Source organism: Hermetia illucens, chromosome 3 (assembly GCF_905115235.1).
Source record: "Hermetia illucens chromosome 3, iHerIll2.2.curated.20191125, whole genome shotgun sequence".
NCBI classification, from domain to species: Eukaryota; Metazoa; Arthropoda; class Insecta; order Diptera; family Stratiomyidae; genus Hermetia; species Hermetia illucens.
The window spans coordinates 25,259,499-25,278,180 of NC_051851.1; the positions used below are offsets into that span (position 1 = coordinate 25,259,499).

At 40.6% G+C, this 18,682-nt stretch overlaps 2 protein-coding genes across 7 annotated transcripts in view; one reads left to right on the top strand and one right to left on the bottom strand.

Annotated features, from left to right (window-relative positions):
• LOC119650660 (autophagy-related protein 16) overlaps positions 1-18,682 on the bottom strand; it is a 440,786-nt gene that overhangs the window by 297,075 nt on the left and 125,029 nt on the right. The window lies entirely within an intron of this gene.
• LOC119650659 overlaps positions 1-18,682 on the top strand; it is a 220,773-nt gene that overhangs the window by 121,760 nt on the left and 80,331 nt on the right. The window contains exons 4-5 of one of the 2 annotated variants that reach the window (XM_038053594.1): positions 7,063-7,491; positions 14,712-14,872. In XM_038053594.1, the coding sequence (XP_037909522.1) occupies positions 7,115-7,491; positions 14,712-14,872 (538 nt within the window). In that variant the 5' untranslated portion in view covers positions 7,063-7,114. Of the gene's footprint in view, positions 1-7,062; positions 7,492-14,474; positions 14,605-14,711; positions 14,873-18,682 lie in introns of those variants that run through there. The other variant, XM_038053595.1, reaches the window with a different exon arrangement.

Here is an 18,682-nt window from a genome sequence, read left to right on the forward strand (position 1 = left end):
CCCACTTTTCGAGCGGATGTTCTATGATCGCAACCTAGTGTATCTTTCAGCATCCCTCAAATTTAGCCCCGTTGGCCCCTGTCCTGGACCGAAAGGCAAACTGCAGGTGCCACAAGATAAAGAAATCGAGCCCCCCAGCCCATAAGATCTCCGGAGAATATTGAAGCGGTGAGAGCTTTAATGCTGCCATTACCATGGCGTTCTGCGCACAAACACGCAATTGCCCTTGGACTTTCTGAACCTTCTGTGAGGAGAAATTTTCATAATGATCTTTATTTCCATCCTTACAGGACGGTGATTGTGCAAGAACTTTGTGAACTTGTCTTCAATTCTTCGATAAACGCGTGTGAGGTTCTTTTTGAAGTGGTTCCTGAGGACAATACTGTTTTTTTTAAGTGATAAAGCCGACTTTCGTTTGTGTCGATCCATCAGCAAAGAAAACATGCGCTACTGGTCTGACAACAATACTCGAAAATTGTATCAAAAGCATTTGCATTCACCTAAAGTCACAGTGTGATGTACAAATCGCTTAGCCGAAATTATTAGTCCCTTATTCTTTGAGGAACATGAAGTCATAGCGGCAGTGAATTCGGACTGATATGTAAACATGTTACAGACATTTTTTTCACCCGACTAGATGAGATGGACATAGGGGACATTTGCCTCCTGCAAGACGATGCAATGGCACACATTTCGAGGGGATCGGCGGCTGTGTCTATTCAAAGAGGTCTAATCGATTTATCATCTGACCCTCCTCACATCATCCATTACAAATGTATGAAAAAAACAACAAATTTTCCTTTCACTCTTGTAGTGATGTTGCCAAGTACTCAAGATGCGCAAACAGATTTGAGTCTCCAAGAGTGACCTATGAAATAATCTCAGCAACGAAGCATCACTGGAGGTTATCCGCTGCCATGCGAATCCGAATGAAATCAGAGAACATTTTTTGGGAAATTATTTGCGGTCAATCTCTTCGTGGTAGCTTCATGATCACTGAGTTATGCCTACATTGCAGATAGAGCTTTTTCTGGATTCAGCGACACAAGTCTTAAATAGACCGGAAATCCACTGATCCACTGAAAAACTCGGTGCAAATCGGTACCACTAGAAATCACGGTAAGGTTTTGATTGTGATCTCAAACTTTAATCCTTGCCCGAAAAAGACTGTTGTCAAATTTCACTTTTATATTCCAAGTGGAATTGACAAGTGTAACTATGGATCATACCCAAAAACACATACAAAAAATTTAAACTAAATGATTCCAGTTACTTACTGAAAAGTGACCTCAATCTACCTTAAACCTTCGATATTATGTCAGGGCAAGGGGAAGCTCTTATGAGAATCCTCCGTTTCATCCTTGCTCCAAATTGTGCATAGATGTAGTCTCAAGCTACGGCGTTTGTAACAGTTCTTAACCCGAAGAATTGACTAGGGAATCACCGCGTGGTAACTAATAGTCCTTTTACTTTAGTTGCCGCGGTGGAGCTAACTAAGAAGGATCATTCCGTTTCATGACGACAGTCTTGTTGTTACGTTTATTCTTGCTTTCAAGCATTTAAGTTTCGGATAAACAAGGAGTTCCGCTGTCTCTTCAATCGAATTCTTCGTTTCTGGCATTACAGTCGACAATGATTTAACATTTGTATTAAATGACCCCCCCCCACCCCGGACCTATGAAGCCTCCAGACATTTTAGAGGTCGATTAGTCGGAAAGAATCTCGCCCCCTCCAAGTTTCCGGTTGTCCTGTATATAACCTAACAACAATATACTTGGCTTCTTCCACGATGTAATTACTCATTTAGTGCTGTATACCGTAAGTGAATCCAAAAAATACTGACCCAACATTAGGAGTAAAATCTTAGAAATTCCAAGTGAACAGGATCCAGTTTAGGCCGTAAACGATACCCCGGTAGCATATGCCACTCCATCTCCACCATGTTTCGCTGAAACCGTGGGAAAATTCTACAGTTGAATGCGAATCTCTTGCTAGCCCCGTGGCAATTGTGAAAACCAGGACACTTGCCAAAAGTGACAAAAGATCCGGGCACCACAATGACAGACTATCGTCTATATAATTCTAGCATTTGCCACCCTTTTGGCAATGAATCCTGCGGAGATCTCATGGTTTACGGTTTGTTGGTATTTGTTGCATGGGAACTCATTTGTACTAAAATGTGATGTCTAGAAAATCTGAAATATTTTGGGTGGGGTCGGGATAGTGTGGATGATTTACAGGACACCACCAAGGTCATTACCAAATATGGGTAGCGACCTAAAACATAAACTGTTTCGAAAGAAGGTAACTTCATTGGCAAGCTAAATTGTTACTCATTAGGTCATGATTCCTGACAAAAAACTGGACCAGCAGTGCATAAAAAGGGCAGGGGTGGGTGAATCTCCTTTTAAAACGAAGAAAAATTTTTTCCACGATTTTTCAAAGTAGACCTTCTACCAATAACCACTAACATCCCATTCTGCTACTAGGGCAGAATCTGTTTTATTGGAAGAGAGGCTACCTGCTTATTTGGCTTATTTACATTTAAATTTTCGGAGACAATAGGGCCAACTTCTATCTGGATACCTTTTTACGACAAATCTGCATTTTGAGTCCAAACAAGCTATTTGTCTTAAGGCATTCTGCTCAATAGGACGTTCCTTAAATCGCGCAGCGACTTTCAGGTGATAAGCAAAAGGCACCATTTGAAATCGAACAACTATCTTTCCTAATTTTAGACTCCATTCTTTCTTTGGGAATTGGGGATGTTTGAATCCAGACTATGATCTCTGGTAGGTTAGGAGATTCATATAAATCTACCTCTACCGTGATGAGAACCAAGAAGTTCGCCAAGGATGTGATGGACAAATACTGTCCTTTGAAGACAATCATCTTGCAAAGACTGGAATCAACATAGATTTGGCCGTTAATAGATCAAGGGCTGTCCAAAACAATGAAAACTAAAGGCAACCAAGATCTATATCCACACGCTTCCCGGCCCAAGTTTGCCATTGAATGGGACTTAGATCCAAGTAGAAGAAATCAATGTTTTAAAGGACATTTCCAAGAGCGTGTATTCCAGGCCCACCAAATAGTATTTATGAGCTTGATTTACTTTATTTTAGTTTATCGTTCTGTAATTCAAGAACTGCAGACTGCTCCTGATCACAAATTGAGCTAAGCCATCTCATCAAATAAATTTAATGCAATTACTCTTGAAACTCTACCCCAATGCAAACTTCTCGTTATCATTCAAAAAAGATACAAAAATCTACCAAACACAAACAACAAAATTCCCCACTAAATCATCATCATATTTCCGACTATCAAAGACGATTGCAACAATCATGATGATCATGATGATCATCAAATGATGACAATGTCCACCAACTGGTCCATCCGCCTACACTCATCGTCATCCACATGGTGATCATCATCTTATGCTGAGAGACTTTGGAATTCAACTCTCATCGTAAAACTGCCAGATAATGGGCTCAAAAAATTATTAAACGCAATTTTGCACATTAATCTTGGATGAAGGTCTTGGCCAGAAAATAGGATTGAGATTGAGATGGAAAATGAGACTGAAAACCGGGAAGAACGCGCAATCTGTAGTGTGAATGGTGTTGGCGGAAAGTGATCATGTTGATAGTGATCTTTTGCCTCTTGTATCGATTAAAATGGTTTAGGAATGATTTTGTACAATTTTATTGTATGTATTTCCGCGTAGGTGCTGGGATGTTTAGAAAGTGTGGCTGATGAAGGTCGTTTACATGAATCGATGTGATATTGAAAGGGAATTGAGATAGAAGGGAAATTGAGAAGAAATTGGTAGCGATTTGTTTGATGGAGAGAATGAGGAAGTAGATTTTGTTGGGATAGATAGAATTTGCATCTTGAATGGGAGCTTCAGTATCTGTGGATACGATCTGAGGGTCGGGACCATCTAATGGAACATGATCAACGTTCGAGCATTTACGCCTGAAAGATAGCATGACTTCTTCATTCTTCTTTAGAATTTTCATACTGAATTGAAAGTTGTGTCTAATGAATGCAATGGAGACATTTTTGTGGTCGCAGCTCTTCCTATGGTAGGTATCAGTGGCCGCTCCGAGGAGCCCAATTAGCTCTGTGGTGCGCCGTTTTGATGCCCCAAACTCCTAAGACCGTGACTGCTGCTATGAGAGCAGGGAGGCAGAGTTTAGCCGGCTCGGATCTTCAGAGCCAGCCCGTAGGATTCACGAAGGAAAGCAGCTCTGCCCATCCTGCAGCTAGAAATCTCTCTGAGGTCCCCAAAAAATGGTTTTCCCAGTGTCCGTAGCCTGTCTCTAGCTAGAGCTGAAAATCCTGGGGATTTAACGTGAGTACCTGCCGTGTAGGCATAATCCCACGTCCTTTTCGGACACGGATTGATTTTGGGACCATAATCAGAGCCCCGCCATGACTAGCACAGCGGTACTGGTTTATACTGAGTGCAGGCTCAGCATTCATACCAGTGGATGCGAGGCCTATCTAACACCTCTGCCGCAACTAAGGGGTACGGCAACTCCACGCTTGAGCTCAGAAGAGCTCTGCCCGCGATGTAGGCATAACCACAACCACCATGAATCTCCCACTAGGGGACAAACCGCAAATAACTGGACCGAGAACAAATCCTCCAGGAATTTTCCTGGAGCATATGTTCTCAGAGGGCCATCCCGGTTCCCATGGTACCAGATAACCTCCGGTGAGGCTTCGTGGCAGAGCCACTTCGGATGAGTCCTTTGCAGACTCGGGTCTGATCGCCTTGCTCGTACGTGGGGTCCGAGTACGTGGGGACGGCACTCTCCAACGGGTGAACTGTCTAGCTAGAACTGGGTAATCGCAGAGAAAGTGCATAAGGGTTTCCCTTTCTTCTCCGCAGCTTCGGCAATGCGAATTGTAGGATATGCCGAGCCTGGCGGCATGGTCCCCTATGGGCCAGTGCCCCGGTATACCGCCGTAATCTTGAATGCATTTGCACTTGTCTGGCACAAGAGCTCTCGTGATCGGGCTATGTTATAAGTGGGCCAAATTTTCCTTGACTTCACACAACTCGCAAGCCTTCGCCATCTTAGGCCCTAGGTTCTTCCTATAAATTTTCAATTTTATTTTGAGCCTCCAATATCGTTCTATCTGAGCTACATTCCTTGGTCATTTCTTGAACCTGTTGAGTCACCTATTTTTGTGCCTGGGCAGCTCCAAGCTTACTTGAATTGTGGATGCTGCATTCCACTATCATCAGGCGCCCCATAAACTTGGCTATTTATTATTGAAAATATTACCAATTCGTTCCATTTTAAGTAACGAGAAATCATTGCCACTCCGGTTTGTGTTAATAAAATTAGATCTTCTATCTAATTTGATAGCAATTCGATCCAGTAAATTCAAGGTTTTTAAATAAGCCCCCTTTCCAGATCGTACACTAACCGAACTCTCCTTTTCCTTTCAATATGGTTCCAATAAAACTATTTTACATAAATATCTAATATTTTAGTTATTCGTTTTTTAAGTTACTTAAACTCACGTTTCCTCCAATGCGTGCATCTCATTGAAACGTAAGATAATTCACAACAACTGGTCTTGGAGCATGACTGCAGTAGCACCAGTGAATGGTCTTGTAGACGATGATGTAAGGGTTGTCGTTGGTGAAAGGAAGAGTCTAAGGGGCTAGCGCGCTGTCGCCTAAATTTGAAACTGTCAAAGGAGCAGGTCTCCGGATCCGAAATTTATTAGGAGATCGGGTGCTCTTATGAATTATGACTTTATGCTTTGAGCTGTGAAAATTACCTTAGAAATGATTAAAGCAATTAGTTCTGGGACAACTTGTTTCGACAAAAGGTGATCGTAAAAAAGCCTTAATTTCGGCAGGCACAAAGGAAGTCTCCTAAGGTTGCCCATAAATCTGTCATAAATCATCTTAAATAAAACCATTTGAAGGTGGTCCCCAGCCTGTCCACAATTCACCGTGCTATCTTCGAACGATTCAAACCGATAACCCCTCTTGGGATCAACAACAGAAGCCTTTTCTGAGCCGATTACGTTTCTGTCTGCAATCTTTCTATTAAGATACTCGCATCCTGAAGAACTGAAATTATGATGCTATGTCAACTCGAGCATGTTTTCCATTTTTATTCCACATATAAACATTTCATTCTTTCCCCAACGTTCACTCTTAAGATTACAGAAGACGCAAGAGGAAAAAAAGATGATTTCCGCCAAGACTCATTGAAAGGGAAATATGCAACTGGAACATAAAAAACCTCGTCGAAATGCTTCACGGACTTAGATACAAAGTGCAAACCTACACTTGCAATAGTTTGTTTTGGAGTCATCGAACTGGAGGAGAATGTTTATATCGAACACATGCAGCATATGTTACAAAAAAAAACACGAAGCTAAGCAGCGCAAAAAAGATACAAATCAAATCGACTACAAAATTTAGTTCGTTCTCTCATGCTATGTGCTCCCCAATATTCACTCCTGCTGAGTCTAACTCGTTCGATATTGGGCGTATGGTAAATTTCGTGTAGATTTAATAATTCCTTATTGAATGGGAAAGCAGACAATACCTGCCCTTTTAAATGGCTGGGAAACATTGTTCAGTGGAAGGAAAATGTCCGCAATGTATTAAAATGACGACACGATTTTGGTACAAGTTCACAAGGTCCGGGTTATGAAGTTGTGCGGGAACCTAGTTGGATGCAAAGGTTGGTGTCACATAGGGCTCGAAGTTTCTATTACCAAAAGATAGGCTTCGGGAGAGAATCAGGTGGGAAAAGCAGCAGGACATTTCGTGAAAAATGGGACCGTTTACAGTAGCAAATGTTTGAGAAGATTCTATTGGGAATTCGATCACGTTTTTCTGTGATATTTATGACCTTTATGAAGTTGGTTTTGTTTCCGTTCAACAAAAACAAAAACCAGACAAATTAACACAAAACCCTTCGTTTTGAAGAAGAGTTCAATTTTTTATAAAATAATTACATAATTTATTTAATATTTTGAACATTTTTTTTTAATCTATTCCTTCCTCTCTTCCAGATAACCATCAAAACATCACCTTCATCACAATTCTAACACAAAATCAACAAAAATGTTGTCGTTAAAATCATCAACGTATATTTTTCTAATATGTGCATTGATTGCCACACAACCAGTTCCAACATGGAGTGCCCGAAGATCCAGGATAGATACTCCATCAGCTTCAATTCGAAATTCAGCTGCCGAAGCACCGGTCAATGATAATGTAGCAACAGCATCCGATCATGATCCTCAGGTTACCGCGGCACATGTCGAAGCTCCGGCAGCTTCTAGTGCGGAAACCAATTTTGAATTGCCTGCGGCTAGTGCAGCTGGTAGTAGTGAACATGCCGCCCCCAGTGCTAATAAGGAAGGTGCAGTAGATACAGGAAGTGCTCAGGTTTATGAGGAATGCGATCCAGATATGATTGGTTTCGAAATTATTACGGGGTAAGTTGGAGACAAGCTTTTTTTAGAAATATGTAAGTGGATGCCCAGAACTGTTAGATGTTCCGGTAGGATACTCACAGATAAAACCTCTCAAAACTATCTGAACATAACTCCTTGAACAGTCCCACAGATAGGAAATAAAAACAAAAATTTCCAATTTGTGGGGGATATCATGCATTGCCTTTACTGGTACCCTTACTTTGATTAAGCTTTTGTGGCAATCCTCGATGTGTCATCCTTGAATATACTTCCAAATTTCCAAGGAAACTACATCTGCAACAGCTGATCTTTTATATTTCCAGGATATCTTACAAGGAAACAAATTAAATTAATTAGAAAGTAAATAGTCAAAAAATACATCGATGCGATTACATTGGAAGACGCCAATATCCAACTCACTCAAAACTAGGATTAGTGGGTCAAAGTGTAAAATACACCTCCCAACGTCATAAAATGGAAGATCCTTCAAATTATAGCAGAGACTAGCTCTTTACATCAGGCCTTCCATGGTCCTATAACTGCACGGTACCTTGAGGAAGTACCTGCGTCAAGAAACCTAAATCTTTGCAGATTGCGGTGCTAAGGAACTTAAGTTTTTGAAAACTCTGATTGCTGCGATGATTGCCCCATAAAACTAGGACCATGATTCCAATATCCCTCCAGCTGGTTGGTATCGAAACAACTGAAAAAAACTAAAAGGAGAGAAAAACACGTGCAAATGACTAACACAGTGATACATCAGAGTTGTTATGAGGTTGGACGATCTACGATTCCTTTACTTCCGAGGTATTTCTTTGCATGTTTCCGCGGAGTACCAGTTGTGCAGCCCGTTCAAATAGGAAAACCAAAACCCTCAGGAGGGATTCAAGAATGCAAGCGGAAATCCTGGCTATTCCTAGCATTTCCAAAAATCTGTTTGGATAAAAGGCCGTTGACCCAGAAATAGACAAATCTCTGATGTTGCATTTCTAAACTGGACCGCTAGGCGTATGAAAAGACTACCTAGAGAAATTTCGCAGGAGTTGTATCTTCTGCTGTTTATCACACCAATAAACCAGGTTGGGAGATGTTCATTAACGCAAACTAGTGCATCCCCACACGGAATTTTTCACTCAAGATTTCTTTTCACATGAGAAAGTCAGAAACTGAAGGACTTTTTCTTCCAAAACTTCCTCGTTTTATTTCACAGGCGAATCTTCTGACGACTTGCGCTGGTGGTGGTCTAGGGTAATCTACTGGTTAACAAAGATGAAATGAGCACACTGTAGCTTCCTCAATTGAATTACTGTAGACACTTGTCGTCGCTCTGGATTCGTCCTTTCCTTTCTATATGCAGGCTGGAGGGTAATAGGTTACAAAATGTCACTACCAAATATAGTACGCGTTCTGGCTTCATTGCTATTTGTGTACAAATATGAAAAGGCGGCGTGCGAACTGGTTTCACAGGTACTAAAATGCCCCTTGAAGCTTCTTTCAGTTTGATTCCGGTTTGCATAGTCACCCACTGACTTCTAGGATCGTAGAAATTTCTGGTGTGCGAATGCATGGGAAACTTGAACTGAGCGTTCCTAAGGACTAAAATTTTGTCTATGTCATTTCCACAACTCTGGGAGGTCAAGGATCGACTTGGCTCTCAGATCCATTCAAAAATTCAACTCCAAAAAAGACCTTCTTTTCGCCGCCCCACTTTGGAATGAGGGGATGAAAACTAAAGTCTGTGAGAAATACTGCTTGTTACTACCATTTCCATTCTTGTCATCAGAGAACGGAAACTCCACAGAGCACAGGCACTAAGAGATAAGACACTGCTCATAGGATCATCCTTTGAGAGATTGTGTGTTTCTTTAACCTTTGATATAATGGCATGCACATGTTATATCCTTCCGACACTTTGACTTTTATTGCTTCTTTCCGAATTAAGGACGTATTGAAATGACAGTAGGAGCCCACTATCCACTACTATTACTATTGTGTTGCCCTAAGTGGCATTAGATGATAGTAGTACATATTGGGGTCGCGCTGTCTTTTCGATACATCCGTAATTTGGAACGAAGCTGCTGTTATCCTTTTGAAACCGGAAAAGATGCCACATCCTTGCAGCACAAAGAACATTGCTGTGGAAACACTTGTATTATATTTTAATTAGATTGGTTTTTCTGTGCACCAAAGTCCAAGCCCATAAAATAATAATTATGGATTTCACAAGAGTCCTTTCACGAACCTAGGTTTTGGTGGGTTTCAGAGCACTTTGTTTGAAGACCGGATGGGTACGCATCGTTATTGCGCTAGACTGTAATTATCACCTCAACTTGATATCCGTTATTCACTCAACTACATAACTCCCTCCATCATCAGTGAGATTCGAACCACGACTTCACATTCTGACAAAGTTTGTTTTTGTGTAACACTGTTGCAAAGTAAACCATTTCTTTTCTTGGATGCGACCTTATGCAAACTGTAAAAAACTGGGAACGCATGCTCTTTTCCGTGATTCGTCCACCTTTTCCAATAGTTTGCCCTGGACTAGTTCACCTCTCTAATGTTAGTCAATGTTTGGATGACAGTTGTGTGACTTGAAGGCATATCAACTTTTTGTATCCCAGCTTGGTTAAGAGAGTACCTACTATACGAAAAGATCCTCCGCAGCTGTGCATAGCTCCTTTCTTCCTTCACGAAATGAGAAGATGCTATTGGACACTTTTAAGTCCGCGTTTAGTCTCAAAACTGAGCCGAATATAGAAAATAGCGTGTGAGCTCCGTAAAGTGAGGGAGTAGTAGGAGGAGCTATCCGAGACTTGATTAGTCCGGTAGAGCAAGACCAGGATCCGAGTCCTGCGGGAAGGATATAAACAATAACTGAGAAGTTCGGCGTAAACCAACTATGTCAGGTTTCTTGAGGAGACATTACTGGACCCTACTGAGTAATGATACTAATTCTACCTTAAAGTTTTTCTGTTTCCTTCATCGTGGTGCTACGGTTTAATAATTGCAGCCGCCATTCACTAAATCTTAAAGAGTTTCTGCTATGCAAGTTGAGTGCGACCAGTTTGGTCTACCGAGCCATTGAAGAAGAAGCCTGGAATCTGACAGATTTAGATGCTCTGTCACGGCCAACAAGAATAATCAAGGAAGACTATTTATGTGATCAGCAATGTTAGTTAAATTATTCCGAATGGGATTGTGCTTTCTGGGTGCTGACCCACCCACCAGTGTCATTCGGACACGGAAAATGTCCATCACCTCAGCTTAATGTCTCAATTGCATTCTTTTTGTGGGGGGTCGGTATCTACCGCATCATATATTCAAGAGTGAGACTGAAGAGAATACGAGCTCGCCCAACTTTTTACTTCAATCCATTTGCGGAGATTCAGTCACTTATAACGCCTGAAAGTCTGACCTACAATCCTGAATTGGTGGCAAACTCCCACAACACACTAAATAAAATTGCTGTCTGCCGTGAATCCATAGTGAATTCTGGTAATAAATTCCATCAAAACTAATTTGACAGACTATATTATCCAGAAAGCTTTCAAGCCTTATCAAGATACATGCACGTTTGAAAGTGTAAGAACTACTTACAAGTTTCTGTTTGTACGTTATCCGCACACAGAGTTAAGGATCAGTATCGACCCTTTGTAGACTACTTACAATGTTATTCACTCTTCAATAGTCTCAGCAGCGATAAGACCTTAACTCGGAGGAAGGAAACCGAGAAGAAGCTTCATTGGTCTTCCCGCTCGATGTCTTTCAATTGTCAACTAGGACAAAACGGCTCTTTGTAAATAAAATTGAAATCGCAAGAAGGAAAGTACGAAAACTGGATTAGGAAAATAGGTGGAAGAGGCCGCTTCGAAGAGCCCAATTAGCGCTGTGAAGGGTCATTCGGATGCCTCTAACACCGTCGTTGCTAAGAAAAGACCAAGGGGAGCAGAATCCAAGCGGCTCATGTCTTGAGAGCCAGCCGATAGCGTTTGCAAAGGGTAGCAGCTCACGAAACCTTCAACCAGAGATTTCTTCGATGTCTCCAAAGAATTGTTTAGCTAGTGGCCATAGCCTTGCTCTGGCTAGAGTTGGGCAATTGCAAAGGAAATGCGTGAGAGTTTCTCTCTTTTCTCCACAGCTTCGGCAATGCGAATTGTAGGATATGCTGAGTCTGATGGCATGGTGCGCTGCGCAAACCGGTCCTTTGGGCACTTCATGTGACAAGCTTCACTAGCGCGTGTTAATTTCTTCGTAACAAAAAGGTGTTGTTTTTGCGTTTATATATTCATTCGACGGAAAGACCACAGAGTCCACCGAAGTTTCGTCTGAGTCTAATCTGGTGCGGGTCCTCTGGAGCACTTTGATCTGCATTCAGTCCGGCGACAATCAAAGGTGCAGTTCCGGCTGTTATGTCGCCAATGCAAAACACTTGCAGCTTGCCGAGACTCAGCCGCTCGACAAACAGTTTTTCACGTGGGGGACACTCGTCCTCAACAAACTTTTTTTTGGGCCAACCGCACTGATGGTGCTATAATTCCTAATTATATTGGACTTAAGACATGCTCAAAGTTGTCGCTCATTTATTTTAAGAAGGTTAAATTTGCTATTAAAACTTAACCAGCGGTTACGTTAATTATAAAAACTACTTAAGTCAGACTTAAAAAGTTTCCACTTTTTCGTCATCTGCGACAACAGGAAAATTTACCTCCAATTTTCTATAATTTGTATGCCTTGAAAAGAGCTGATTACACCAATGAAAGCCCCACGAAATCGATTCGTATTCGCACGCATTTCGCTTTTGCCAAAAACAAGCGCTACGAATGCGTTTAATACTGTGCAGCATGAACAGGTTTATGTGAAAGTAACAGCAAAAGGTTTAACGATATTTTTTGGAATGTGGCCCACCGAGGGACTGTCAAGAGTCAAACCCCACCTGAGTAGTAAGTCGGCCCTCGATGTTTTCACACCAGGAGATACGAATGTGAATTCAGGCTCAATAATTACACAATGTTGTGCCTCTAGATGTCAACCCAGTTATACGTTACGTATCTCCAAAAGTCCAAGGATGCGCTTTTTGAGATATATATGCCTCAAAGATGTCAACTTGAAGGACTGCCACGAAGTTAGTCTTAATCCTTCAGTATTACAGTGTCCACTGCAATATCACTTTAGATGCCCTTTTTTCCAAGTATTGGTTTGTTCACACCCTCATCACTAGACCTGATAGAAATCATCCTGGCGCGTTATAGCGGCTATTCTTCTGCAAGACATATTGATTCGCTTTAGGATATTCCGACAAACGTATTCCCTTTTCGGAATGTCCGTTCAAAGCAGTGAAAGTCATATACAGAACAATTTTTTGGAATAGGAGGAATTTCCAAGACTTGCCATTCATGACAAGGGTTGTATTAATATAAAAGGACTTCCCCCAAATTTTGATCGATGGTATCTTTTTTGGCTCTATTTGTGATTTTTTACAAAAAACTGCATTTAATGAAAGAATACTTCCTCCCATTTGTCATCGCAAGGACCTTACCTTTGGCTGATAGGACTAAAAATGCAGATTTTTTTGGGTGGGGATTTTTTTGGCGAGCGTTTCTTTACTTTAGAGCAGCTGAGTTCATTTTATTTGTTCTGGTAGCCGAGAACTTTAAAAAAGAGGTTTATATAACATCCATTTGGCGAGAAATAGCCTTACCACCCTTTTGACGATTCTAAATGGTATCTTAAAGTGAGGGATTACTTTGTTACCATCATCATCATCATCAACGGCGCAACAACCGGTATCCGGTGTAGGCCTGCCTTAATAAGGAACTCCAGACATCCCGGTTTTGCGCCGAGGTCCACCAATTCGATATCCCTAAAAGCTGTCTGGCGTCCTGACCTACGCCATCGCTCCATCTTAGGCAGGGACCATCTCCTTAAATTAACTTTGAATCATATCTATATAGTCTTTTCAGAATTTAATAAGGACTAGCATTTTTGTAGATTGCTTCACTAATTTGTGACCTCTTTCTTTGTAATGACCGTCGAAATCACCTTTGATAACTAAATGAACTATATCCTCACTTGCTTCCTTATTTGATTTGTTTTTGACGTATCTGATGACCAGCTTTCCAGGGGTTTAAGAGAGAAAAGGTAGAAGGCGGAGGAAAGATAGGAAAATAAAGAGAAGGCTAAGCGAAGAGAGCAGATAGCGAGAACAGTGGGAAGAAAAAAAGAGAGAAGAGCGAACCTTCGAATTGCATTGACAAATTGGGAGTTCTGTGGAGAGTCTTCCTTGTGAAGCTAGATACACCAATTTCGATTTTGACATTTAGGCCTTTGACTCAAAGCAGAGTCTCAGTAATAGTCCTCTTAGCGCTGATAGGATTGAAATAGAGAGTAGTACATACACGGGAGTTTTCTGCACCTTCAGACAGGTTTTGAAGTGGTTTAATGGATGTTTACGAGAAGGCATTTAGGAAGTTTCCTGCACTTCGCTTAGGTTCATCCAGAAATACAAGCAACTCACTAGATGCAGCCTTGTCATGTTATATCCACAAAAAGATGATCAATCCCAACTTTTGAAGAAGGGTTTCTGTACCAAAAAGTGCTTCTAGTCTGTGTGGTTTGCGCAGGCAATGAACTGCGATAATGACATACTTTAAAAATGAGTACTATCAATGAGACCTTCAAAGCGTGTGTTGGAGAAATTTACTTTCTTAAATCGTACCTGCGTAGATAAAACACCAAAACCAATTAACCATCAACGTACTTCCACCGATTATTAAGAGATAACGTGACCATTTTTTGCGACCTCAAAATTCCTCAAAAGCCCGTTCAGTTATTTATATTTTCAACAAAATTCTTATGACTTGAGAGGGTGTGATATTACAGATAAGAACGATATGGTTTCCAAACCGAACTTTTCTTGCATTGTTCGTTTATTTTTCTTATCTCTCACTTATCCCATATCGCATTCGATAAAATAAATTTGCAGTTTTTACTTACAATCGCAGCATGAAAGCACAACGAGATACTCCTCATTAGCGCTATAAAGCCAGGTTTGAATATACGAGTATGACCCAAACATGGCACTCTTCGTGTTTACACAGTCCCTTGACTTACCTGAAAGAAAAAGAAGACAAGGTAGAAATTAGAAAATATTAATATCTTTTTTTTTGCATTTCATTGTTTTAGATGGAATGATATATTTCATGTATATTAATCTCTTTCCCATCTTCTGCATTTTACAGATACGTATTCTCAGCACCCGGTAAACTATTAGATTCACTGCCAGGAACCCTGATGTTGACCGACTGTTTGGAGGCATGCCAACATAATGATTCGTGCAGCGCTGTTAATTACGAGACCGGACTTTGTGTTCTTTTCTCATCAAATGCCGATAAACTACCAGGTGAGTTATCTTCCTGCATTTTTCATGGATTTCTGTATTTTTTTCGACCTTTTCTTCTGTGCATTCTGCGGGAGGTGAAACAAAAAAAAATTACCGTGAAAAGAAAACCTTGTTTGCTCCGAAAGTGCAACCTTTAGAGTCAAAACAATGCGTGTACACCGCGTACATGGCATAGGTGTGAAAAAGTGAAGATGCAACCCCGGGCGTAACATCATTCGTCATTATCTAATATTAAAGCCGGTGGTTAGCACATTCAGATATGAACTTTGACGAACTTTTAGAGGTGTTTAGAGGAATTCGATTAGGGCATGGTGTGTACTATGGGTGTACGGTTTTAACGGAAGAATACAAGAGCTACAACCGGTACTAATTCCGATGTGCAGTGCGTGAGACTGCTAATCGTGCTAATAGAATGTTCTTACCATAGATCGGATTATCTATGGTCTTCAGGTATGGCGAAAGCAAACAGGAAGAATGTCTGGAAATATCAGTTGATAATCGGGAAATATCGATTCTGTGATAATAGAGGAAGAAGGAAAAGAAATCTAATCTTGTGAATATTCAAAATTGTTGACGCACTATTACCGGAATAGTGACAAAAACCGATCATGCAATGATGAGTATCTTTCAAGCGCCTTGACGAAAGTTTAAACTTAACCATAAAAATCTTACACTTATGTGAGAATTAGGGAAATAAACTTTAGAAAAACTCATTTCTTTTTACAGTTAGCTATCTTTTTCCAAAGTGGGACCTAAATTTGTAGCTAGTGCCCTTAAAGTACTATTGGAACTGCACCCTTTACATTGAGAAGTTTAGTGATACAGTGTATCATGGAATTTCGAGGTACCGAGGTTGGAAGCACTTTCAATAACACATGTTTTGTCAGAGCAGAGCCATTTAATTCGGTTCTAAGTTGCAGTTAATTTTAACGTCACGCTCAAAGGTATCCATTAGATCATTAACCAATCAGGACCAGTCTCCTTTAAGAAATTGAGATGCCTAACACAAGTTAAATCTATGTTCAGCAGGGAAAGACAGAGTATCTCGGGTAAACTTCAAGCGTCCGAAATGTTCAGTCACGAAATCAAATAGAAAGCGAAACCCCGGGGAAAGTAATTTGCCTAACTCAAGTTTCCTACAACTACGCAGAACTTTCGGTGTTGGCGAACCCTCCACAAAGCAGAATAAACTGAGGATGCCCACTCCTTTCGAAGCTATTTATCACAATATTGGAGACAAAACCGCAGCACTGCAGTAGGGAATCAAGTGGGCGCTAGTCAGTCGCCTAGAAAACATAGATTAGATAGACAATGTAGTCCAAAAGTCTTTAAGAGTATGCAGGATGTGCTGAGACTCCTGGTCATGGATAGGATACGTTGCGAAAGTCATATGAAAACAGGCATTGAACTCACAACCGGAGGGCAAAAAATATGATCAAACCCTGGTTCACAATGGGAAAAACTATACAAAGACATGAGAACACGCGGCAAAATTTGGGCGAAACACCAGAAATAACCCCAGACAGGACCAAGCGAAGGAATCCTCATTCTACTTTGTAATTGCGAAGACTGTGTGTAAGCTATAGATTCCAATTACACCCCATTTCTCCGACTATCAGAGAGGCAAAACGAGTAACAAGTAAAAGTCATGCAGCCTGGAGACACCGGAATCACTCGAATAGAGCCAATTTTCTACCAAAGATTTATTTCTACCGCTGTAAGATGGCATACTATTCCTGCCTTTAGTCCGGGTGTCTTCCGGCATGAACTACCGGCTCTAAATTGAAGCCAATTATCCTATGCTAACTTCCTGAACGAGCTTCTGGAGCACATGAGAAGCAAGGTTGGTTCACACAATGCCTCACTCATGTGTCAAGTTAGGGGAGGAGATGAACATCGTTCGGGTGATAGCTTCCCTCAAAGTTGCACATCCTTACGACATAGCCGTATAATCTTCTTTCTGTCCATAAAGTGTGCTCCTAAAACCCTGAAAAGCCAACAATTCGCTGAAGTTTGACCTGCCCGTTGACCTATGTACCCGTTCTTTTTTCAAGTTTAGTTTGTTTACTTAAGCGGATTAAAGAGTTAAACTGTCGCCTTATTTAAATTGGCTTTCCAGCCATATGTTATCTACAAAACATAGAGGTCCAAGCTTCTTAAAGGATACTCAATTTTCCTTTGTAGTAGGATCGACATGCATTAGGTGAGTCAATGCGAGGAAGGGCCTCCTTACCTCAAATTTTAACTGGCTGTCTTAAGCTTTTACTAGAAATGGTTAAGTGAATTTGCGATATGCTCTAGCCTATTACATTGTAGAGGATTCTTGGTTTAAAGACGTTCTTGCTTATATCTAAATTATTCAGCAGTTCCTAGATGGCATGAGCAAGTCTCAAACATTCAATCTATGACGAAAGTTTAGGAAATTCTGTCTACTCAAATTTTGTAAACTTGATTGCGTGCTCCTTTCCCTTGAGCTCTTCCGTGCTTTAACGCTAATATTGATACCAATCGACCCTTAACCAATACAAATGGTTCTTCTACCAAGTTAAGATTGCTTGTCATTACTCAAGGGACTTAAAAAGATAAACTGTCGCCTTATCTGCGTCGGCTTACCAGCAATATATTATTTGCATTATAGCAAGCTTCTCAAAAGATAGAAATTGTTCGTTATAGTAGGATCCAGAATGCATTAGGTAACCCCGTGTGCGCAACGACCCCGGTCGCTCCCTACCTCGAATTTCAACCAATCTTGACAAATCTTGAGTCAGTTTTTAGTTTGTCTTCCTTAAACTTTTAACAGAGGTGAAATTTACTTAATTTCTGAGATATGATGAAGTGATCCAACTCTTTCTATGATTCTTGTTTTAAAGATATTCATGCTTGTTTTTAACTCCTTCAGCAATTTATAGATGGCATGAGCAAATTTCAAACATTCAAACTATGACGGGCTGTTAAAGCTGTGACTTACAGGATTTGAACTGAAAATGTTCTTTGAAGTAAGTTCCAAAACCCAGTTGTGATACACCTTTGAGAAGAACATATCAGATTTCGATCATGCCATTCTGTGAAAGATGATTTACGTGTTAAAGCGATGCACTTCTTTCCAGAGCTCCAAAAAAAAACAGTCCTACCGTGCAATCTTATCTCAGGTTGTCCTTTTAGACTTTTTGTGGTGTGCCATGAAGGCAAACTCAGAACCTAAAAAAAAATTAGGAAAGATGGTTTCTATAGTGCATCGATGCAAAATTCAGAACATCGATTCTCCGAAGTTTTTGTCGCTTTTGACGTTTCGATTTATCCATTTGAAATCATCCTCTTTAACTTGAAGGCATATCACATTTTCTTCATATTAGTAACTTGAAGAAAAGGGGCGAATTTCGAAAAAGAGCTATTTGGCAAATATATTTAAGGTCATTCAAGTGTCAAAAGATAGATGAAACGGAGCTCAGCTAAGATCACTAATAATAATTGTTGACGCAACAATCCATATTGGATCAGGGCCTTGAAGTGTATGCTAAGATCACTGGAGCAGCTTTTTTTTGACTTGTTGTATAGACAAGTTCTTCGTCCGTATCGAAGCGTAAGGGCAAGTTACTGCTCCGTGGAATAGGTACTAAGAAAATTAAGATATTTGTAAAGAAGTTTGCGGCTTTTTCGGCTCCGAATTTTTTGCCTTGAAATAGAGTTTCTCCATCCAAATGCAAAGTATATAGACCCCAAGGGCGAAAGCAGCAAAATAAATCATAGTTTCACTAACAACATCCAAAATTGAAAAGAATCGAAAAAAATCTGCTTTGTAGGTTCGCCTTT